A 25,422-nucleotide genomic window follows, 5' to 3' on the forward strand; every position below is an offset into this window, starting at 1 on the left:
CTCTATAGTATGGATAAATCTTCTGCATTAATTAAAATATTAGCTAAAGAACACCGGGAATGAGGCATAGAGGCATGGCATGCAAAACTACATCAAGCCACTCAATAAGACAAATTGTAGAAAACTACTAAAAATGAGTCAAGGAGACTAGGATATTTTTTTTGAAGCAATGTGGAAAACAGTAAATGAATTGTATTTCTGGAGTGTTAGGGCACTAATTTTAGGTAAATGCAATTTTATACAAAGTAGTTTTCATATCACCCCCCGCTTTTTTATAAACATTGAATGAAAAATGGATCCGTCATGTTTTAGATGTTTAAAAGAGAATGCGATTAAATTACTTAATCATTTGATCATATCTTCTTTTAACACTGAGAGGACATCTTTTAGCTTTACTTGTCCCTTGTTAGGTAGACAAATTCCTTTGGATCCTCAGATTTCCCCATTGGGCTACTTGCATAGTATTACTGGGGTCACTAGAAGGTGCCAATCTAATTTGCATATCTATGGTAGTGGCCAGGTCACTAATCAGATATTATTAGAAAACGCAATGTACTTCTATTTCAAGAGTGACTAAATAAATTGATTAGGGTCAAATATAAGGAATCTCTTTATCAACTTGGGCCACAACCAGGCAGAATTTCTCAAAGCGTGCATAAATCTTGTGTGATCCTTAGGATCCACTTAAATGGGGTGGTATGTCATGTGTTTAATTTTTGATTCAGTTTATGTGAACTGAAATGCTTTGCTATGTACCATCATTTATTTTTATAAGTATGCCAAAATTTGGATTTGATTTAAATTTTAGATCAATTCAATTTAATTCAATTAGTCTTTATTCGATTATAAACAATCATAAAAGACACATATACAAAACAGCATTAAAACAATTTCCTCAATAAAACGTATACAAATATCGAATAAAACGTATTATTAAAATCCATTTAAATATCAAAATATAATTACATATAAGAGAACTTGTGTCATCAAAAATAGATAAGATCATGCTATAAAATGAGACCTCAATTAGTTACAGCAAAATTAGACACAAGAATGTAGGCATATAAGAAGCATACTTAAGTTGGAGGGACACTAAAGCTCATAAACACCTATAACAAGACGGCGAAAAAGGTATCAAAATACATATAAGATTACATACTGCCCTGCATCCTAATCCTTCTTATGGCCCAATTCCAAATCCAGAATTTTGCCATAGCTACAACTATGACATCACTGGTGTCAGACTTTAAGATGCGCAAAGCCAGTTAAGAGGATGTTGTTCCCATTTGTGAGCAAACAGGCTTAAGCCATTTCCTGCGAGGTGCCTTATAAGCAGGGCAGACAAAAAGGATATGCTGCAAGGTCTCTTCCACCCAGGGGCAAGTATGGCAATGTAGATCTAAGTCAGTCCCCCAGTTTTTGGTGAACTATTTTATGGGGAGGCTTCCCACTCTAAATTGGTGGTAGAGCTTCCTATCCCCAAAGCTAGTGATGATGTCCGAGTAAGCCTCCAATCTATATTACACTTTATGATTCATAAAGTGGCCTGTTAAGGAGTCTCCATTCACCTGGGAAAAGGACTTGTGCCAAACCAACTCTCTGTATAGGGCCTTAAACTCCAGTTTTGAGGGGAAAGAATTCCCTTCAGGGTCCAGCCATAGGTGGTTAAGGCCCATGTCCGCTAGAGTGACCTTAATCTTATGTAACCATGGTATTTTTCTAGATTTATCGGCATCTTTGATATACTTAAGTACCTGCGCATAAGGGGCCAGCTCAGGAGTGGTCCAAAGCCATCGCCAATAGGCAAGAGGTCTAAAACCTGCCGCCTCTTCAAAAGACATACACCCCAGATCCATCAATTACGGCCTTAATGTAGTGGACTGCGGGAGGCCAGTCAGTGCCCGTAGAAACGTATTCTGTGCATGGACTAGATCTGATAAATTTCCGAATCCCCCCGTGTTCAGCTACGTAAAATATTGAGGCTTTGACCTTCCCTTGATAAATAGCCATAACTGGAGCAACTGGTTTAGATATTGATAGACGATGTTCTTTTAGGAGGGCCCCCGCTAATTGATTGTGCTTTACCACCAGTAAGTCCATTTGTGGCTTCCAATTTAGTCTTTTACCTATGGTGACTTCTAAGTATGTGAAAGAATCAGTTTGTTCGAGGGGCACATTATTCATTTCTACTCTGGCTCTTATATTTTTACTTCTGTGCAAGACCATGAACTTAGTCTTGCCAACATTGACAACACGCTCATGATTGTCACAGAAAAGAGTAAATCAGTTGAGTGCTCTTTGCCGACCCATTTGTGTTTTGGACAAGATTAGAGTGTCGTCTGCAAACATTAATATAGGCATCCTCAAACCAGCGAGATTAGGAGCATCCATGGGATAGTCAGAGTAGTAGGAGACCACTTTGTTGATAAACAGGGAGAAAAGGGTGGGGCAAGAACGCACCCCTGTCGCACTCCCTTGTTTACTGAAAAACGTACTGTGGTCTCTCCCTGTTGTCCCCACCCAATTTGGGCATAGGTAGAATCATGTAATTTGATGATAAATGAAAGGATCGCTGCCGGCATCCCAGCTTTGCTAAGGGTGTCCCAAAGTTTATTACAGGGCACTAGGTCGAATGCAGACTTGACGTCTATGAATGCTGCATAGAGGGTACCCCCAGCCAAAACCACGGTGTTCCAATACAGCATCATAAACCCGAATACTTGGTCAGTAGTATTGACGTGGCAACGGAATCTGCTTGATAGGTGGATAATATCTCATTATCATCAATCCACCCATTAACTCTGATCAATACTAATCTGGCTACCAACTTCTGGATAGTATCAATAAGACTAATGGGCCGGTAATTGGATGGGAGGGCTCGGTCCCCCTTTTTATATATTGGGATTAACTCCGCCCCATGCCATGATTCTGGGATAGGGGCACCTCTAGCTAAACCATTGGCAAGAATAAGAATGTATTTTATCCAATTCTCCCGGTCAGAATTAAAATATATCTGCCGGGATACCATCTGGGCCCGGGGCTCTACCTGCAGCCACCCTGTCAAGTGCACATTCTACTTCTAAAGGGCCAAAGGTTAATATTGCCTCTGTGCCTGCACACTGGAACTGTCCTGGGTCATATGGACTATAGAAGAATTGTTTCTGAAAAAGACGCTGCCCAAGCTTCTGGTGGAACATTATTGACTGGTTGTGGGCTAGAGTGATCATTTCCCCACTTAATTAGATGCCAAAATCTACACCAGTGTTTTCCATTGCATGTATATAACAGCACCTTCCACCTATTTTCATAATTGGTCTTTTTTGCACGTTGTTGGATGGCTTTGTATTTAGATCTCCTGCTCCTTACCCCTTGCACTAGACAGAGCCCTGTAGGCCTTCCTACATGCCCCATCATACCATTTAGCAGCCTTATGCCCTGTAACACTAATGCTTCGCAATCCAGGTTTAACAAAATAAGTCCTAAGCTTAGTGAACAGTGCCTCATGATGTACTGTTAAGTCTGATAAGGTGTCCTCACTAAAATCTAGTTGCGAAAGGGCTGCAAGGAAGTCTTCAAGTATCAGCTTGATTTGGGATACCATGGCCTCACCTGCGGCAACCTGACCCCATTTTAGCCTGTGGGAGTTGTTGGACACAATCACGTGATGGAACGTTGCCTAAGCTGCCACCCCTGTTCTCAGGGAGAAACACATCTATGGTCAAGAGAAGAGGGTCGTGATCACTCTCTGGTCTATTCACGACCTTCATATCCCTTAATCTTTGCCAGAGTTCTAAATTGATAATAAAATAATCAATCCTACTTTTCCTTATCCCACTATTGAAAGTAGGTTTGCCTTGGGTGTCTAATTTAGATCTACCATTGACTGCATGGAGCCCACACTCCATAGTTACACTCTTGAGCTGGAGCACAGATTGTGACCATTTCTTGACTGGAGCTAACATTAATGACGGGACACCCCAAACCGCATCTTCATCACTAGTGAGGTTCCCGTCTTCTAGCCCAAGCAGCTCGACCGTGCAGTTAAAGTCCCCCGCAATGATCTTATTGCAAGGCCCTTTAAAGGTTTTCAGAAAGGAATCTAAAATAGAAATGGTAGGAGAAGGCATTCCACCTACCTGCCCTCTGACAGAGACATTTATGAATAAATACTCTGGCTCATGCTCGGGGGTTATCCTAATAGCCTGGATATCTGGATTATCAATCACCACCTCTTTGACCAAAAGACCAGCCTGTTGTCTCACCCATATTAATAAGCCCCCAAAGGGACGGCCTTTGCTACCAGAAATTTCTGGCTTACCAAATGCCAGATAACTTGGCCGAAAGATCGTCCCCAAAGCCCAAGTTTCTTGGAACGCAACCATATCATCCCAACTCGATGAAGCTTGGCCAGTCCTCCGAATTTGTTTTAGTAATCAACACAGCAATGTTCCAGGAAAATATGTGAAATTACTTCTCTGCTGGACCGATCTTTGTCCAGGGATAGTCAAGTCCTCAGTGCCCTGGGTCCCATTAGAATTAGTTAATTGAAAATGTTAGTCCCTCCGTGGGGGAGTCTCAGAAGCCACCAGGGTCTCTTCCGTCTCGGGAGTAACAACCAGAGACAGTCAGTCACAGTTGTCTAGACCACACAATGGGGCATATCTGTTTGAGAGATTTGATTAAAAAATATGCGGTTCAACCCCATAATTATTACTGCGATAGTCACTTTTGGGTCTTACTCCTGGTGCAGGATAGGGATGTGGGCTATAAAAGAACCCTAAGGGAAGCACAGATATTTTGGCAGGGTAAGACTCTTCATTCCTTTTTCCTAGGCATTCAAGTATAAGCCTAGCTATATGTGCGTTATTAAAATTTGCCACCACACAATTCCCCCCACCACTCTTCACAGAATAACGTACCCAAGAGCAGCGTCTAGCCATTATAAGGTGATTACATATGTCCCAGCCCCAAACCCCCTCTTTTTTTTTAAGCGTGTGTTCAGCCAATGCATTATTTTAGCCATTAACTGTTTGGTAGATTCTACCTGGCCTTCTTGTAAAATAGGTACATCCCTCAGGACTACGACCAATGGTGCTGCAGCGGGTGGGAGATTTAATACCCTGGAATCATATCTAGGTATACTCTTTCCCGGCCCAAAGTTTGTTGAGGTTGGCTTATAACTAATAGCTCTATCAAAAAGGAGGGAGTAGGAGAGGTGATCAATAGATCAACGGACACTGTTTACCTCCCAGGGGGGGGTATGGGAGGAAGGTCCAGTAGCAGCTGTGTCCGTGTTAAGCACTGAGGAAACAAGAGGGATCGCCAACAAAATGGATGCCCCAGGATGTTACTCTAACATCCGCGGTCATGCCAGATAACATACTTCCTACACTCCCCATTAGGAACAGTACAGCGATCCCTCTTGTTTCCTTATAACTAATAGCCCCAGGGACTTGAATTGGTAGGTTATCTAAGCCTAGCATGCCGTGAGTTCCAACCATACTCCTGGTGGTCCTGCTATTGTGTCCATCGCCTACCATCCTTGGCGTGCACGGGATAAGCTGGGATGATTCCCCCGACATATTCCCAAGCTTACTTCCCTCACCTGCCTGGGCTACTATAGCCTTATCAGAGGTGGTTGCCTCCCCACTATTTCTAGTTTATGACATAGGTAGCGGGACAGAAGTTTGTAAAATACATGTTAGCAGATTTGGAATTATGGAATTATTTGTTACATTTGACACTTTCTCATTAAGTACATTAATCCCCCCAATTAAACCCATGGCTGATACATGATTGGACACAGCTAAAAGTTCAAGGTTATTTACTTTCTCCTCTATATAGGATAGGAGTGAAAGATGCCGATAATAGGGCCCTCATTCTAGCCCACAGTCTCTCTTCATTGTCAGCCAGCAGGTTTCCAGTTATGATCATGGTCTGGGTGCCTGCTGTGCGATTGACGCACAGTGGCTCAGGTGGAGTTGGGGATGGTAGTGGCGCCAACCCACCAGCTTTAGAAACCTTTGGCATTTTAGCATTCTTTTGCCTTTGGGGACCCGCTCCCGCTTCTTCTTTGCTGCTGGATCTGGTAAAATTCCAGGTGCCTGGGCTTTAGGTTGTGGGACAGACCTCGTCGTCACTCGTTGCACAGTGGGGATTGGTGAACTCAATTGTACCTGATCACACGGGGTGGAACTAGTCGAAGGGTCCACCGTTGTTGGGCAGTCCGACTGGAGTGATGGAATTTGCCAGCAGCCCACGACAGAGTACAGCGAGTCTGAGCTTGTGACCATGCAGCCTTCAGGTGAGCGAGCAAGAATTAGAGAACCCAAGGATGACCGTTTGTTTTTCTGGGGATCTAGCGAAAGCCGCCGTTCAGTCATGGCTATTTCATGGGCTAGTACCGAGGTGGCTCTTACAATAAATTGGTCCAATTTCTCAACAACACTTCTGCCCATGAACATCACAAAAGGTCGGATTTGCTATATCCGATCTGCACATCAAATCTAGTCTCTTTCCTTATGCAAGAACAACACAATATATCTATAAATGTAATCCAACTATTGAGTGCAGCCTTGTTGTAAAATGCTTATCCACCCCAAGCATTAACAATAGACAATCTGCCCACCAACGGTGTTACAGAATGTACATCCATAGAAAACAAAAACACCAGCGCACATCTTATCAAGTCACTATTATCCCTGTGCCTTCAGCACCATTCTTCAATTTGAATTCTTGCCCAGACACTCCTTTTCAATCCAAGGGAGGCACGTAGTGTAGACAAAATTTGAATTTTATTTCTGTCAAAACCAAGTGCTTCACAGCCGATGCACGTTTCGCCCTTTGCGGGCTTCCTCAAGGCAGATTTCCAATATGTTCAGCACTGTGTAATTCTCAACGCTTGTCACACTTAATCACTCTTAAGTTGAGCTTCACTCAATTGTGTGTTCCAATTTATCCAAACACCAGTAATAGTAGCAGTAGTCCTCATGTATTATCTCCCAGGAGCCATGATAAGTTCCATCTTATACGCCGTGAGCTCCACCGACACAAATTTCAGCCACAGAGTTCACTTCTGCCCATGACGGAATTCCTGCCCCACCCCTCCCACGAATTCATCATTAATAAAATTCAACAGCTAATTACTTGTGATGCGCCTGCCCTTATATCAATAGAACGTTGTGGACACTAACCTTTAAAGGCCGGGCAGATAAAAGAGGTAAGATAGGTGGCCCAGCCCAGCCTCATCCAGTCTCAAACGGGCCCATCCTTGGCCCAGGCTTAGCACGGCACGCGCCCACGATGTACTAAAGAGGCGCCCTTGTCCTTGACGAAAGCAGGCACAGGTGTGGGCGGTGCTCTTGTCCCCTGGGACTTGCAGTGCCTCTTCCTCAGCGCCTCTCCACCTAAGCGCAGCCTTGTTTTTACTTAATTGTTTGAAGCGACGTGGTCCCGCTAACTCGACGCGTTCACTAGTCACAGTGCACTACTGACTCAGCTCTTCCCAACAGCCTCCCAGCGCTCATCACACAACACACTGCTTCTCACCTTTATCTAAGATTACTGCAGTCTGGCTGCAGGTTGCAGACTATCTAATAAAGTTCGAGGATGTTGGATCACGAGGCTTTGCTGCACTGTGTGGTACTTCAGCCACACCACCTCCTGTTTCAGTCCCGAAAGCAGCTCAATTCTAATTTCCGAGCTTGCGGGATCACACGCTTTCTCTATGCCTCACCGTTTACAGTTGCAGTTGTAGTAGCAGCCGTTATCCGTTCTCTGTAGGGGTTACAGGGACCACAAAAGCCTCGGGAGCCTAGGGAGCCTGAAAGGCTATCAGACTGCTGGCTCCGATCCCCCCTGCATGATATAAAACGATTTAGCAGCAGTTGTACCATACGTTGTTCCTCCCCACATCCACATCCACGACCACTTTTCATGCAGCGTTTTTAAAATAGCTTTGGTACTCCGGGTCTCAATGCTCTGCTCTGGCAGGGTGGAAAGTGCTATGGTCCCCCTCTCTGCAGTACAAGGCAGAGACAGACCAAACGCCACTGTCCCAACCGTGAGTTTTCCACGGCTACCACCAATCCAGGCCGCCAGCTCCAGCCGCCAGCTCCAGACCAAGTATGGGCGGATTTTGCGGATCCACGATCCGCGGATTTTGCGGATTTGCGGATCGTGGATCCGCAAAATCCGCGGATTTTGCGGATTTGCGGATCCGCGGATTTGGGGCGGGGCTTCCATGCGAGTGCACATGCCTCTTGTGTGTTTGAGAGATCTGAGAAAGATCAGTTCAGTAGATGAAGAGAAAGAAACCCCTGGTCACAAGAACAGCACGGGTATTGTGCTCGTGAAAGTCAAGGATGCAAAGGCCTCTATCCAGCATCACAGCTGAATTTCCACGGTAGATTTGTGAAGAAGGCACACCTGCCTCGACGACACTCACGATTGTTTTTGGGCTAATGAATGAGTCACTGAATTTGAGCATCAACTAGTTCAAGCAACCATGTGTGTGTTACTATGCAATCTCCCCGAAGGGCGCAGGGGTCCCTTGAGTGAGCTGTCCATCATAGTGGGTGAATGGCGGGAAGACGGTGCAAACCGCGAGTGTGTGGGTGGGGCCAAACGGGCAGGGCTACCATGCGAGTTCACACATGCTTCTTGTGTGTATAAAAGGTCAGAGAAAGATCAGTTCAGCAGATGAAGAGAAATAAGCCCCTGGTCACAGAAACAACACGGGTATTGCGCTCGTGAAAGTCAAGGATGCAAAAGCCTCTATCCAGCATCACAGCTGATTTTCCACGGTAGATTTGTGAAGAAGGCACACCTGCCTCGACAACGCTCACGATTGTTTTTGGGCTCACAGGAAGGGCATGTTGTAAATATTTTACGATGGCGCCGGCAAGCTGCCAGCGCCATCCTAAAATACTTACTAAATTAGCTTCAACAGGAAGCTCTAATAGATAAAATCGAGCACCTGCTTTATTTTATCTATTAGAGCTTCCTGTTGAAGCTAACTTAGTAACTATTTTAGGATGGCGCTGGCAGCTTGCCGGCGCCATCGTAAAATAGTTACAACAGGCCAGGCTTAAACTTTTGCCCCCGGAATAATCCGCCGCTCGCGGATTTGCGAATTCTCGGTAAATTCGCGGGAGTTCGCGGATCGCGAATTTACCGAAAATTCGCAAAATCCGCGAGCGGAACAGATTTTCCGCTCATACTTACTCCAGACGCCAGAAGCCAGCCACCAGGCTGAACCGGGCCAACAGAGGGGCCCGTCTCCGCCCCGCCCGTCTCCACAGGAATGCCACTTGCTCCTCACTCTCTGCTCTACGCCGATATCAGTCGATGTCAGCGGCGGTCAGAGCAGCGGAGGGAAAAGGCGGGTGGGTGGGGAACGGCGAGCTCCTTCTCTGCACCTCGCACTCAACCACAATGGCCGCAACCTCTACGGGCCCAGAAACCCGGACTGGAATCGTATTCAGAAACCGGTAACATAGGTTAGTGATACTGTCGTTCAGACACTAATCCCTCAGTCCCAGAGAAACACATTTTAGATCATCATTTTGATACATAATGTAAGGTCAGATGTACTAAATATGTGGTTGCAAAAAGTTGTTACAATTTGCATAATATCAATTTTCAAAGACTAAATGATTTTGCAAAGCAATTATTAATTGTATTATTATTATTAACATACATTTATTAAGAACAGCGTTCACTGTGCATGTATCATGGCGATATCACACACCATGAACACATACAAAATACACTAAATTCACAACAGTTAACCTTAATATCACATATTTTACAACTCTCAGTTGGGGAAGAGCCAGGTTTTTAGATTCTTCCTAAAGCTGAGCAGGTCTCCCTTGACTCTAAGAGGTGCTGGCAGTTTGTTCCATAACTGAGGTGCCTTCACCTGAAAGTCTCTTCCACAAGTTCCTTGCTTTCCTGAATCTTGACACGCAAACAAGGTTAGCCGAAGAGGACCACAAACATCTCACAGGCTTAAAGAGGCTGAATTTCCTGTGTAATAACACATGACCTAATCCATTGACAGCGTTGTAAACTATACATAGTGCTTTGAAAACAATTCTCTCACTCACTGGTAGCCAATGATGCTCCCTCAAGGTGCCTGAGGCTCAATCATGTTTTGATTTATTCAGTGCAAGTTTAGCTGCTAACATTTGTATCCTGCAAAGTCTTTCGATTAGGTAGTCTAGTGCACCTAATAGAAGGGCATTGCAATAATCAATTCTACTTAATACAGTGCATTGTGTAACTAGCTTCCTAGCTGACTGTGGTATGATATGTTGGTTCACAAAAAAGGAATCAGAGTGGGTCACAGTCGGTCCTACCTCATTAATATTCATTAGTTCGATCAGAAATTGTGAATCACTCCTATTGGTGCCCAGTTGCCTTAAAGGAAAGGTATTGTGTTAAAATAATATTTTCTGAAAAGATTGTTTATATAAAACATTTTTACAATCACAAGGAAGAAGGGATCCCAAGGGGACCTTTTTTCCTTTTCCCAGTGGATTACCATGCCAGCATGTAAGTCTATAACTTTTCAAATTTTTGTGACTGGATTATGAATCCAAAGCATTGATACATTTGATATATTTTACTGCTTAAATGTATTTTTCAGTCCATGTGTCAGATAAACTGTATTTTATTGTTTGACTGCTTTTTCTTTGCATTGTGCTTGCCATTTGCCATTTTAAGAGCAGTTAGCTCTCTAGATGTGCCATCCAGAATATTTAAATGCACTCACTGCACAGGCACTCAAGTAGCACCATTAATGTGGAAGTTGGAAACACAGCACCTTTTATTAATTTCCTCAAAACACTGCATTTTTATTAATTGCCTCAATTTGACTGACTAGATGTATTTTTTAATCAATGTGTTAGAATGACTGTATTTTATTTTTCGACAGCTTTTTATTTGTATTGCACTTGCACTTTAATCTCATATACTTGAGGGGAGACTTCTAGTAGTTTTAAGAAGGTTGGGAACAGGAAGTGGTGCGCCCTTTTGAGGTTAGCACACTGGATGTGCTAAGACACGCGTAGGGGACGTACACAGCGGGCACACTAAAGCACACCAAAGGAAAACCCATTTTCACCAGTCCATGCCTAGATGGGACCAGGTACTATGCTGGTTTGTTGACCCTTCATGCACACTCAATTCCAACTATGGTATCAGGTAAATTTAAAACTCTCAGTTGAAGCTTTGACTACACTACATAAAAATGAGATTTCAGCAAAGCAGTCCTTTGCACAGGAAAACACAAATTTAATAAATACAGTTTATTTGACCACAAGATCATTGGGTAGGCACTGTATAGACATTTTTGAACTGCTATCTCAACTAGTTATAGTTCTGCTTTCAGAAACATGGTTCGCTGAAATCTCCGTGCCTTCACTGCTGGAGGCCATCCCAGAGGTCTATTTTTTATTAAACAAGAACCACCCGGAGAATAAAATAGGAGGAGGATATGTGGCATCATTATTAGGCAACCCCTATAAGCCCCCGAGCTTGAAACTGATTAGGGAGATGGATCTTTTTTGTTTAAAATAGAAGCTGGTCTTGGAGTGATGGCGTTTCTGATAGTTTACCATCCTGAACACTGAGGGCCATATGTATCATCAACCAGATTTGCGATTCTGAAATAGCGATTTTTTAGAAATGGCTATTTCAGAATCGCACATTGGGATGTATGTACAAATTCAAATTTTTTTTGCGAATTCTTAGTATTCCTTAATTGCGATTAGCAAATTGCGAATCGCAATTACGGAATACTTCCCCATTCATTCCTATGGGCCAGGGGGCCCATAGGAATGATTGGGAAGTTATTCTCAATTTGCGATTCGCATTTTGAGAATCCCAAATTGAGAATAATTTCAAGGGTGCAGGGGTGTCTAAAGGACACCCTGTTGCACCCCTGAAATAAGCATGTATGTGCGTCACATGGCACTTTGAAAAATGCAAAAATTTGCATTTTTCAAGGAATTCGCAAATTACCACCAACTTGAAGTTGGTGGTAATTTGCAATTCCATAAAAGACAATTTGCATTTTTTTTTGCTTCTTACATTGCATTTAAGGAATCGCCAAATTTGCGATTCCTTAAATGCAATTGCAAAATAAGGAATTGCAAATGTTGTTATTCCTTGTTTTGCACCAGCTTTTCCTTAATACATTCCATATGGCAAATTCGCATTTGCAAACGCAGAAATTCTGCGAATTTCGGCGTTTGCGAATGCGAATTTGCTTGATACATATGGCCCTATATGAATAACTTCCCTATCGATTTTTATGACACCATGTGCTCATTCTTGATAAAGCATAGTAACCTATTGATTTTGGGAGATTTCAATTATTGGGCAGATAAGTTAAGTGTCTGCCCCAAAGGTCAACAGTTCTTTGAGTTTATGAACTCTTTTAATTTAACACATCGAAGAACCCACACATAGCAGGGTCATACAATAGACCTTGACTTTTGCTTGGATTACTTGGTTGAGAACTACAGTATTGAAGCATGTGGATGGTCTGATCATAATTTGGCCTGGCTATCTTCAAATATGCCTTGGAGGAAAGATTGAAGCTAAATTAAAAGTCAGACTCCTTGAACGACACTTAGGAAAAAAATATAATGGCCTGAGTAAGCTAACCTTCAAAGGGGGCATGCTTAATTACGAGAAGTTCATCACTCAGGTAAAGATTGTGTTTTCCACAAGTAAGATATGCACGTCTCAAAATACAAAGAAAGAATTATTCAATAGTGTACGTAGTCTCACCAACATGGAAATAATTAATCAATAGTGTAGATAGTATCACTAACATGGGCAGAATTAGTCAGCCACTGATACATTCACAAGAATGCTGCAATTAATTAAATTTGTTATTCAATGAAAAAATCTAAACCATTAAAGATACTATACCTAATAGTCCTAATGTGGATTGTGACTGACCAGAAGGGGAGGAGAATAGTTTCAAGTTAGCCAAGTTTGCTACATTGGATCTTGGCGATGTACACCGCCTACTAACCAAAGAAAAATCAGGCTATCCAAGAGACCGATGCCCTGTTGCAGTGTTGCAGTGGATGGCTCCCTCTATCATATATCTTCTTACCAATATTTTAAATGTATCATTGAGTGCAGGCAAAGTTCCTGATTCTTTAAAAGAAAAGTCATCTTTTCTCTTTATTGAGAAAACCTGGTGACAACCCAAAAATCCTAAAGAATTTTCACCCTGTTCCTTTACAGCTTATTTAGCGCAGGTGGTTATCTCTTATCTCTCTGATTCTAAATATCTAGATCCTTAGCAAGCAGGCCTTGGAACTAAACATATCACTTAAACAGTTATTCTATCACTCAAAGATGATATGATAAGGGACCTGGATGATGGTTATAGTCCATCATTGATTTTACTTAATTTATCCACGGATTTGGACACAGATGACCATGATATCTTTTGGATCAACTGCAAGCTGCAGGATTCACAGTTAGGACATTTAGTTGGCTTGCCTCTTTCCTAGAGAATAGGACTCAGGCAGTTCAACTAACTCCATTTAGGGCACCAAAATTAATGATTGAGTGTGGTGCTATACAAGGGTCTGCCCTTTTACCCCATCTCTTTAATATTTATATTCAGCCCCTTGTTAAGATGTTGTCAAAAGAGGCTGTTGGCTCTTTAATTATGCTGATGATTGTCAGATCTTATTCCAGCTTGATACTCAACATCTAAACAGGATAATTTTAGAGATATGATGTGTTTCTTCACCAGATGGATGAGATATAACCACCTAAAAATGCACGCTTAAAAGCTATTGGCTTTCAGAAGTGGGCATGTTACCATTCCCAAAGCTAGCGGTAACAAGCCTTGGAATTTTAGTTGATCAACATCTTTCTTTCAGGCCTCAAATTAATGCAGTGGTTTAAAAATATTTATTCATTTTGAAAATTATCAAGAAGAGGCAACCATTTCTCTCTTTCGCAGTTATGAAGATCATTTTGGTTACTGTTAATGGCGTAAGCATGATTGGACTATGCTAACAGCATATATTTTGAGGTTCTTTAATGTGACCTAAAAAGACTTCCAATAATTCAGAACACCACAGCTAGGTTAAACTTTTGAAATATTGGGAGAACTCAGACTACACCCTTCCTGAAGATTCTTCATTTGCTGCTGATTAAACAGTGGATCAAATTTTAAATATTTACATTTTAAGAGACTGAATAGTTAGATATGTTCCTGGGAGGTCTCTCCGCTTTGCCTCTGCCAATCTTTTGGTGATGTCATGATTTCAGAGGATAAGGACTGGAGGATGCAGATTCTCACTACTTGTCCTAAAGGAATGGTAGCTCTCCCAGTGGAGATTGGCTTAGTTACTGTATTTTGTACATTTTAAAAAGCTTTAAAGACCTGGCTTTTTAATCAGGGTTTTGATAAACAGGTGCATCTCTTCTTCAACCACAGTGTACTCTTCCAATTTCATAGTACCAAGAGACCCTCAAGTGAATGTTGCACTTTATAAATGCCCTACAATATAACATGAAGTAACAACAACATATGTAATTCAAATTTGTAAAGGACGCCCAAAATAAGTTGCTTTCGTAATTCTGATTCAATGTACATTAATAAACATATTTGACAATTTTATAAACAGTTTCCTAAATTGCTATATACATTTAATCGATAAGACTTTTCTTTTAGCATTCACAAACCCACTGATATACCTATTTGCAAGGTTTGCCACTGGTTAAAACGTTAATGCATCTGGTGTTTAGTCCTTTGTTAATAAAAATAATGTTAAATATATTTCTTTTAAACCCTGGCCTCAATTGGCAGATTCTCTACATAGCAAGTTTGGCATATTGCTATATGGTTCCCTCCACCATCTATTATCTGGCAAACTATGCCTTCCTGTTCCTCCATTATTCAGTGCCTATTTCCTGCTCCCATGTGAAATCAGCCCGTTTGTGACCTTTCACTGTTGAACATGAACCCAGTGCCCTCCTTCCTATGTCACCATGCCTCCTCTGATCTCCTCCTCAGAGGTACCTGGCTTCCGGTGCCCCTTCCCTTTGTGGCATCAAGCTTCATATGCTCCCCTCCCCACAACACTCCACTTCCTGTGGTCTACCTCACCATACAAAAAAATGTGTACTCCTACCCCCGCACAGCATCCAGCCTAAGGCCCAAATCGCAACTTGTAGCCCATTGCATCTGACCCATGCAGTATCTGGCTCTGTGCAGCATCTAGCCCCCTGGCATGCCTCTGTTTGATGCAGATATGCCAGGGACCTCTGAAGGCAGATGGGTGGGGAGGGCTCTAGTAACTCTGACAGCCCCTGCTGAGACCTAAATAATGGAGCAGAATTGCCACAAAATTTTCAATTTTTAGGATGTTCGGCTAAGACGTTGCTAAGCCATACAGCAGACATTTGTAGGCTCTGTGCAAATCGAAATTTGATTGATGGCAATGATGGAAAGGATTGACTGGCATCTGTCCTTTGTCTCCACATTTCAATAACTTTCCTTTATCTCTGTTTTGATTGAAGCATTCTGGCATCTTTGAACATTATGTTCTACTAGAAGTATACCCTTCCCCCTTGGGCTATATTAATTGTTATATACCCTGCCCTCCTAGAATATGATTTTGTCTACGTCTTCAGACACTAACTCAGCGGACATATATATGACAATGTCCTATTAACAAACCTCTAGTCTTTTACATACCTATGGTCAATCTGGTATGCTGCAAAGTTAACAAGCATTGTCAAAGCCAATAGGTCTGGCATTTTGTTAAGGGACATTTTTGGTATTAATTAGGCGACTTGGTGTGTTAGCCCCATATGGTATACAAAGAAAATCTCACCATCAAAAACAACTTGGCCTAGAACTTTATAGAAGCTTGGAGGGGAGCCCCTTTCCTGAACATACTACAGGAACTTATTTAATCTATACTCTCAAATAAGAGCGCTATGAAAAGCAGTCAAAAGATGAAGTTTGCATTGTAACTGCATGCGTATTTTTGAGCATCTTCAATAAAGCCTATGTTTGCCTACGTCTTTACTTTGGGCCTGATTCACAAAGTGCACTTTATAGTACTTTAAGTAGTGCCACAGTAGTAATACTTAGTTACCATAAAATAAAATTAAAAACTCTGCAAGTGTAATTCTACACCCCTCCTATCTTTTGTATGGGGAGATCCTCGTATAAGCAAATCACTACTTAAGGTCCGATTCCAATGTCATTCGGAAGGCCTCCGAATCGGATTTGGCTTTACCAGATTCGATTTGTAGCCCTTGTTTACGACCAAATCGTACACAGGTGCGAATGACCAAGTACGATCCGAAGTTCTAGTACAGACTAACGAAATCATTTCCGGGACCCGAACTTGTCTGTACGACTCGTACATAGAAAAAATGTGCCGCACTACGGAGCCGGATTCCGACCAAGCGAGTACGAGGCACGATCCAGACTGCCGCTTCGTGTGAGGCATTCCCATTGCTGTGCCTTTTTAAAAGGCACCGCCACCTTTTAAAGGGCACCACAGGGGAACCCGCCTTGCAACCCGCCCGTCAGACTAAAAATAAATTGTAATCTGGCAGGTGTGCAGCGTGAGCTTTGGCGGAGTGGTGGCATGGCAGTTTGCACCGCCACTCCACGGCCCACCAAAATGTCATCATTTGGACCTAAATGGGAGGGGTTTTAAGAAAAGAAAGGATGGATTTAGGGAGGGACATGCACCCATCCATAAAAGAGTAAGCCTATTGCTATTCACAAACTGCACTTCTAAAAGTACTACTGCCAAAAGGAAAGCAAAGCAATAGTAAATGAACTGCAGCTCTAATCTGGAATAATTCCAGCATCACACATGGTAACACCTGGTACTGCAAAACCCTCACCTAGAAAATAATGGAGATAGAGACTTAAAATAACACCTAATAAGAAATACTATTAAATAAAATTAAATCATTTAAACTAGTCAAAACTAAGAATACATCTAATTTAATGTTAATAATAATTTTTTAATGTAATATTAATGTAATATTCTTTATGTTAAAATAAAATGAAATTACTTTTAATTAATTTTATACACACCTTTAAACAAATATGATTACATAATGAAAATATATTTATTTTTCTTTAGGTAAGACTTGTAGCCATCAGAAAAATTATGTTAATTTAATTTATTATATTTAAATAAATTAAATATTTGATTCAAAATCAATGTTATAGTGTTGTAGTATTCTTTTGTTCTAAATCTAAAATAAATATATGACATTACTTCACATTAATATTAGCATATTTTACTACTTTCTTTCAGATTTCATCCACCTTTTATTCTTATACCCAGGGCCACTGAATTTCTGCGGCTGGGGCAGGCCAAATTAGGCGGCACAGTATGTGGCAAGAAAGGGGAAATTATGTGGTGTAATACTGCATATTTAGTAGTAGTATTACATCAATAATGTGCAATTTCTTTATTTTTTATCATTATCCTGGCATTGGTTATACCTGTTCAGCACCCACATTTAGCAATAAGTGACTCCCCACGAACATCAGGCAAGAAACAAATGAGTCAACTTTCAGAAAGTTATTGAAAACCCATCTATTTACTCTTTAGTTGTAAGCTCTCTGTCTCTCCTCCTAAAAGTACTCTCTCTCCACAGCGCAGGGACACGCCGGGAGGCGTCACCAGGCGCTTTACAAACCCCTATAATAATAAAGGTGCCCATTCAACCTTTGAAACACGCCTTCCACATATTTCTGCATTTTTAGTAGCTTTTATACCGTTTTAGCTACAAACAAACATTATTTAGTTAAAATCTGTAGATTATGCAACTGATGATGGATTACGTGGCAAATGAGCCAAATCTATAGCTCTGTGAAAATCACCATGGTCACATAAGAGTGGCCCTGCTCCATTGGGGTAAGGCAATCCTATGGCAAAGTATAGGGAAGACTATAAGATTTAATAAACTTGAAGACATTTTTTTTTATTTTCTGTTAAATTTTAATGTAAAATAATTGTATATATTTATTGTAAATGTCCAGCAAAATTTCAAATGCTACTGCACTGGTAACTTAGTTTCAAATTAAATATTTAATTAATTAGAATATATTTAATTCATTTCTTTTTTTAAGATTTATAAAAAATATTCCACCTTCATTAAAATGTTTATATTTATGTATTATGTAATAGAAATTGCAAATACTTATGTATGGTATTAATGTGAAATAATTTCATTCGTTTAAACAAAAAGAGTTACATTTATTTTAATTGAGTTATTGAAGCATTTTAACATAACATTTTTCTTATAATTAAGTTTAACTTTTTTAATATTACATTGATAATATGTGTGTGTATGTGCGTGTGTGTATATATATATAGATAGATAGATAGATACATAGTTAGATAGATAGATAGATAGATAGATAGATAGATAGATAGATAGATAGATAGATAGATAGATAGATAGATATTGTGAAAAGAAATTAGTTTAACCTAACATTATTTCCCATGGTATTATATTTTAAGTCAATCCTCTATTATTTTCCATGGGAGGGTGTTGCAATACCAATGGTTGGCCATGTGTTATGGTAGATGTACCACTACTTCTTTTTGGCAACAGTAACTTGCACTCATAAATTTGCCTCCACCTAATTTTAGGAGGTGAAGACGTGTAAGTCTACACCTTAAGGCAGGGGTCTCCAAACCGGTCCTGGAGGGCCGGATCCATTCCAGATTTTTTGGATATCCTCATTGAGATACATGTAGTAATTTTAAAAATCTGGCATGGAGACCCCTGCCTTAAGGCATCTTTACACCTGTAAGTAGTGAATAGCCAAAAGTGGTAAAGTTACTTAATAGTGCAAGACCAAATCTACATGTGTAGCTTACTCACAAGTGTAAGTTACATTTGTGAACAGCCCCGTCTATTATCTAAATCTATCAACATGTTATCATAACATCAAAGTAAAAAAATGAACTTACAAGGGTAAATCATTAGTGAATAGCATTTTATTTTCATACAAGCTAAAACATCCTAACATCAAGCACTCCATTAACAAAAAAGCAATGAACCAGAAACTGAAATGCAAAGTAAATACTTCAAAGGGCTAACATACGCTGCAAGAATACTTGTGCCCCCAGCACCTAATCCTAATGGAAACACAAATGGGTCAAAGTAACCCACCGTGATATACAAAGGCCTTCATCGACATCAAATCCATTGGTGGTAAATCATGAAAAACACTTGAAAAGGAACGGCTGAAGAGCCCTGAACCAAAGCCCACACTTTTTCTCATTGTACTTTTTTGAATGAATGCTTAAAGTAGGTTTTCCAACTACTGGAGCTGTCTGTACCCAGAAGTAAAAATGATGAACTTCAACTGTTCTTTAAGCAGAAGTGAAATATGGTTCCAGGAAACAATGGGGACAAAATCATTCTGCATCCTTGCTGTTAGATCAATTCATGGTAATATAAATCTGAGCACCAATTTCAAATCACTGTGACTGTTAAAAGCTTGCATTAATAGATAACTACAAAAGCAGATGTTGGTCAAAATCTGCAATTTTTTGTTTGAAAACAAAAAAGGATTTTCAGTTCAACTCTAACTTACATGTATTTTGTACTATCTATATAAAATATATCAGCAATAGAAAATCTTACTTTTACATCGCCTTGCTTTGACAAATCATATTTTGGGGATTACAGGCTTGAGTAAACATACATGAAGACGCACTCACCGGATTCGGGGGTTCTTTGAAAAACAGAGGCAGTCCATTGGCTGTGTCTATCTCCCTCTGTAATACGGGCTGAAAATTCATACATGGTGTCTGGCATCAGCTGGTCCACTAGCGTCCGCCTGTTGTTCACTTGTTTGTAATCCCATCTTGCTGATTCTCCCTTCTCCCTATAGCGAACAGAATAATACCTGGGGAGAGAAAAGGGACAGAACTAGAGCTAGATAGCACGACTCTTTCCCATTACATACCAGTGATAAAATTGTTGCTCCTATGCATGCCACTGTACATATAGCCAATATTAATGCGTGTAAGGACTACATTTGAGTACTTTCATTGCACAAAATGCAGTAGCCTACAAGTCCATATTTCACAGGCACTCGTGAAATATAGAAATATACTCGTGAAACATAGACAGTCGAAATTTCGAGACCCCCCTCGCAAATTATCTCCTAATACATTTTTATTTTACCAACCATTTATAGAGTTTTTAAGTAAAGTTTTCGTTTCTTTGAGTTGATTCATTTTTTTCAATTTTTTGGAAACAATATTTAAGAAAGCTTGATAGTAATTTTCTTTCAAGATCAAATCAATATTATTTTGATCCATTGTCTTTGGGCCCCTAAAAGGAGGAGGGCCCATTGGCTGGTGCCTACTTTGCCTGTTTGGTAATCTGGAACTTCACAGTCTAATACTCAACAGACAATTTTCAATAAAAAATATCAGTTTGGAAAAAAAACGTTTTCAACTGCCCTACAATAAACCAACAATGTTAACAATACATAATGGGAGGCAATGCACTAAGTACTATAATTCTGTATTGCCATCAAGGGCTCTCATGAACCATGAAGTCAAGTGGTTTGTAAATATCACCAGAACTCCAAGTGGCAATATATGACATTGTAAATATAAAGTGGCTAATTTACAAGTCCCTTGCACCACTTTTGCGTCAATTTTTAACATGGGAAAAGTGACGTACGGGTGGCGCAAGGGTTTGTAAATAATCCCCAAAATGTGTTATTCAGAAACTATCAATAATATTGATTACACATGAATATGTGCTAAAACCTAGGTTTTGATGTAGTTTAATAGATAGAAGCATGTACCTTACAAATGCATCACATGATTGATTAAATAAGTCAAAGGTGAATATTGTATCAAGATAAAAGTAGTGTGAGAAAAGTGTGTTAAAAGAGAAATGACTATGTAAAGAATGCAGTAATTTAAGATGGCCACTAATACTACTATTTCTATACTTTTAAACTTCACTCCTGCCCGTTCTAACCTCTGCAAAATTACAGGTGTTACTAGTACTGTTAGGGTTTCTGTCACATTCTTACATTTGCAGGGAAAGCCTAAATGTATCAAACGTGAGATTGCAGGCATTCCCCACCATCTTGTACTCTAGGCACATCACCAGTGTAGAGCTGATATCTCAAGCCTCCTTTCACCCTGGACTCTCAAGCATGGAGGAACTATAAAGGTCAATCACAAAGGAGATTGTGTAATGTTTGAGACTAGATGCACCATAGGTAAATTATCACACATATAGTTTTAATTAAGAAGGAGTGTCCAGACAGAAGCGTAATTTGGCATTAAAATGACAACACTTCAACACTCGTAAGACTCGTAAGAAGGAGCCACTTGATCGGAAAAATTGAATCCATTTCATTAGGAGCAGGTGCAGCAGGGAACGCAGGGGAAACAGTCATCTCATGTCCTTCGCCAGACCGGTTTCGGAATCTTGTCCCTTTTTCAATGGCATCTGCATACATTCAAGGTTGACCATGCACTTAAATTGAAGGTCCTGCCCAGGTGGGCGTGTCCGCAAAACGCAGAATTCTGGTTCCTGTAGTGCATGAGAGTAAATCTCAAGTGAGCCCTTTGGTGTAGCAGTATATTAAAACAAAGTTTGTGAACCCATGTGGGCTGATGCACTGTAGTCCTGGGTGCCCTGTTGTCTTTGACCAACCACTCCCAGACACCGATCTCCCGTGTAGGGATAGCGCCGTAAGGAGCCATCACAGGTCCGCACTGAAGCGGCAGGCTTCCCTCAAGCGGCTGGACTCGTGCCGCAAAACATACCAACGTAGAGTTGAACCCTCGTAAGAAGGAGCCACTTGATCGGAAAAATTGCATCCATTTCATTGGGAGCAGGTGCAGCAGGGAACGCAGGGGAAACAGTCATCTCATGTCCTTCGCCAGACCGGTTTGGGAATCTTGTCCCTTTTTCAATGGAGTCTGCATACATTCAAGGTTGACCATGCACTTAAATTGAAGGTCCTGCCCAGGTGGGTGTGTCCGCAAAACGTGGAATTCTGGTTCCTGAAGTGCATGAGAGTAAATCTCATATCAGGTGCCACATAAGGATTCCAAAATTAAGATCAGCAAGTTTATTACTTGCTCAACTGCATTTTTAGTATACTGCCTGAAATGTCCCTGCGGACTTCGATACGTGGGGAGCACCACGAAGGCAGTCAAGCTGAGAATCCTAGAACATTAATGGGCCATCGTGAACAAGGATGAGAACTATCCGATGGCCCGACACTTCGCCTCTCACCACAATAGTGATAGAACTCTACTTAGCTTCTTTAGCTTAGATTGTGTGCCACAAGACGTAAGGGGTAGGGATCTTAAGCGGAAGCTAAGGCGGCTGGAGTCAAGATACATCATAGACCTCCAAACTAAATCTCCAGGGGTTCTTAATGCAGGGGAAGAACTACTATCACATCTGTAGTAGTAGAAATTAAGAACTATGTGGAAAGCTGTGTCAACACCTGAGAGTTTAGTATTTTTCTAAAATGCTTTAAGAAATTCAGTTGGTAGTTGGTTTTGAGACCCTTTAAGATGGATTTGATTAACACGCTTTATTTAGAAAGCATGGTGAAGGGAGTATTGGCTTGTATTATTGTTAGTTTCACTATTTAGTTTATGAGAGCTTCAAGTAATTTATCAATTCTGGTGTGGGTCACACTAATTAGATTTGCTATTCTCATGTTTAAACCTCTACCAAAGGATATATTGAATTTGTGTTTAATGCAAATAATGTTGATTTAATGGATTGCTTCTTGGCCCATCCAGGGCGGAATAAGTTAATATAAGACTGTCTATTGACTGATAGCTAAAATTACAATAATTGCTTTTCAACATTTGTAAACATTGCTTTGAATTTACCCATTTGCAATTTTGTTCGAGTTAATTTACCATTCAAAAATGGCACTCATGATTTGGTATATGATCCGTTTTTTGTGTTCATTATCATGCCTTTATGTACTTCTGCCTTGCCGTCGCCAGCTGACACTGACGAAGGCAAGTGCTGAAACGCGTCTGTTAATTTGAATTAGCGGAATAAACCTTAGCGGGTTTTACCCACTGTGAGTGCTGTTTACTGTCCTTGGACTGCGGAGCTTGAAATATATATATATATATATATATATATATATATATATATATATATATATATATATATATATATATATATATATGGACTGGTAGCCCGATGTGCCTTTGCTATGTCTCGAGATATGTGCTCCTGTAGATTTTGAGTAATTTAGGTTCAAAAAAATATATATATCTATAGGCGCGCCCCGGTACGCGCCCCGGGGGGCACTCCGGGCACGCCACGTGAGGTGCGCACGGAAAGCTGATTGGTTCTCGGGTGTCTGTAAACATTCGAAACATCTTGTGTCTCGGTAAAATCGAGACACAAGAGGTGGCTAAAACAAAGGGGGAAATGACCATAAGGCATCAGGGATAGACCCCCTCTGACCCCCTAGGTTTGATGTGGGGGCAATAAAAGGGACCAGCGGGGCATTTAAAATATTTTTTTTTTTTAGTTTTTCGCGGGGGGAGCGCTCGGTGCGCTCCCCGGTGCGCGTACCGGGGAGCGCACTATGAGGAAAAAAGAATGACAGAGTTTTATAAAAAGAAAGCCTTTTTTTTTAAATTGGAGGTAGTTCTAAAAAGAACCTTTTTTTTCTTCTTTTTGTTGTTTTATATTTGTTTTGTGTTTTTTGAACATTTTGTACTTTTTTTGTCTTTTCAAAACAGTTTTATATTTTTTTTGTATTTTTTTAGGGGGAGAAACAAAAAAAAGGGAATTGAAACTGGCTCAACTGGAGCAAAAAAACAAAAAAAACCCAAAATTAGTTCTTTTTGGGGCACTTGTGATTGTCACCTGCAAGGACGATTAGCTTTATGCTCTGTTCACCATAGGCGATAAGCTTGCCACATGCAGTACAAGTGATTTTAAAATCAGAAAATCTTGGCTGAATACAAGGCATCATCTCTGATGTTTCTGGTCCTGATGAAGAGGGTTTGTTTCTTTGGGAGGTGGTCCTTGAAGAATGGGGAAGGTTACTGGCCAGTCACTGACCATGTCATGAGTGATGTAATATGTGACGTGATCAGCAGTGCATTACACGCGCAAGTTATAGTGAGTCCAACTAACTATAACGTGGAATTTCAATGGTTTTATGACAGTAACATTTCCAGCTAACTATAACTGATGTGAAACCTATGGTTTTTTTAGTGAATTTAATAGGTTTTTTAAATGCTAATTCCTAACTATAATTGGTGTGAAACCTATGTTTTTTTCAGTGAATATATATATATATATATATATATATATATATATATATATATATATATATATAAACAACAAACACAGGTCAGAAAAAATACAGGAGGAAGGAAAACGGTTCTGGGATGATCCTGCAAAAAGGGCCAAGTCCAACACATAGTCATAAAAACCACTCTTTCTGGACCAAGATCTAGCTTTCTGGCAAATTTGGTGCTGTGCTTATATTTCCTCTGAAGAATAAATGGGGTAAATGTGTTTTGGGACCTCTCTTTTTTCACAGATCACCCAGAAAATTCCAGGAAGGAGGTGAGGTAGGAGAATTTTTTGGGGAACTTTTTGTGAAGATTTGTCAAACAATGCCACAGATATCAGCAAAATTAAAGATGCTTTTACTATGGCAACATAATCCTAACTATAACTACAACTGCACAGTGGTTACCATCTCTGAGAAAACAATACAAATGGAAAGAGGACTATGCGAGACAGAAAATGCTGGCACCACAAAATGGGTTCTTTTCTCCAACGATACATGCCAACTACGAGCTTATGGAGTCCTTTGAATTGGGGTGGTGCACTTTTTCTAGGGCATCAGTAGCGTGTGTACAAAGTACCTAATTCACAATCTGCATTAGGAAACGGAAATATGGCAACACAACAGGAGAACAAACAAAGGGAAGCCATGAACTATTCAAACAACCACCAGAGAACTCAGACCCCGGTAACTGTGAAATAAATCCTCATGAGGCATAATTCATGCTGAAAGAACAAATATGAGACAAATTGCTAAAATGTATGTAAAAGGAACAATCGGAATAGTGGGAGGGAGAAACTCTAAAAAATACATGGACGTGGAAAGAATCCCAAGAGGATTGAGAATCTTTATTATTATAACCCTTCAGGATCCAGATCCAGAAATGCTGATTGAATGGGTAGCAAATACCTAGAAATGCTCTGCAGTAATGTTTAAAATCTTGATTGAATATTCCTGGAAAGAATGGGACATGTTACGGCAGGAAATCCAAATATTCACAAAGAAACGTAATGGTCTGTGTACTAAAGAAGAAGAATTTGATTTGG

At 40.5% G+C, this 25,422-nt stretch overlaps 1 protein-coding gene across 2 annotated transcripts in view; it reads right to left on the reverse strand.

The window, feature by feature from the left end:
• The window catches only part of FNDC1 (fibronectin type III domain containing 1), a 1,121,378-nt gene that overhangs the window by 715,275 nt on the left and 380,681 nt on the right, over nt 1-25,422 (reverse strand). For both annotated transcript variants that reach the window (XR_015296657.1, XM_086927416.1), the window contains exon 5: nt 19,767-19,954. Coding sequence is in view for 1 of the 2 variants with exons in the window: in XM_086927416.1 (XP_086783542.1) it covers nt 19,767-19,954 (188 nt within the window). In the remaining variant the exon portion in view is untranslated. The remainder of the gene's footprint in view (nt 1-19,766; nt 19,955-25,422) is intronic.

The sequence above is a fragment of the Lissotriton vulgaris genome, chromosome 6 (assembly GCF_964263255.1).
Source record: "Lissotriton vulgaris chromosome 6, aLisVul1.2, whole genome shotgun sequence".
NCBI lineage: Eukaryota > Metazoa > Chordata > Amphibia > Caudata > Salamandridae > Lissotriton > Lissotriton vulgaris.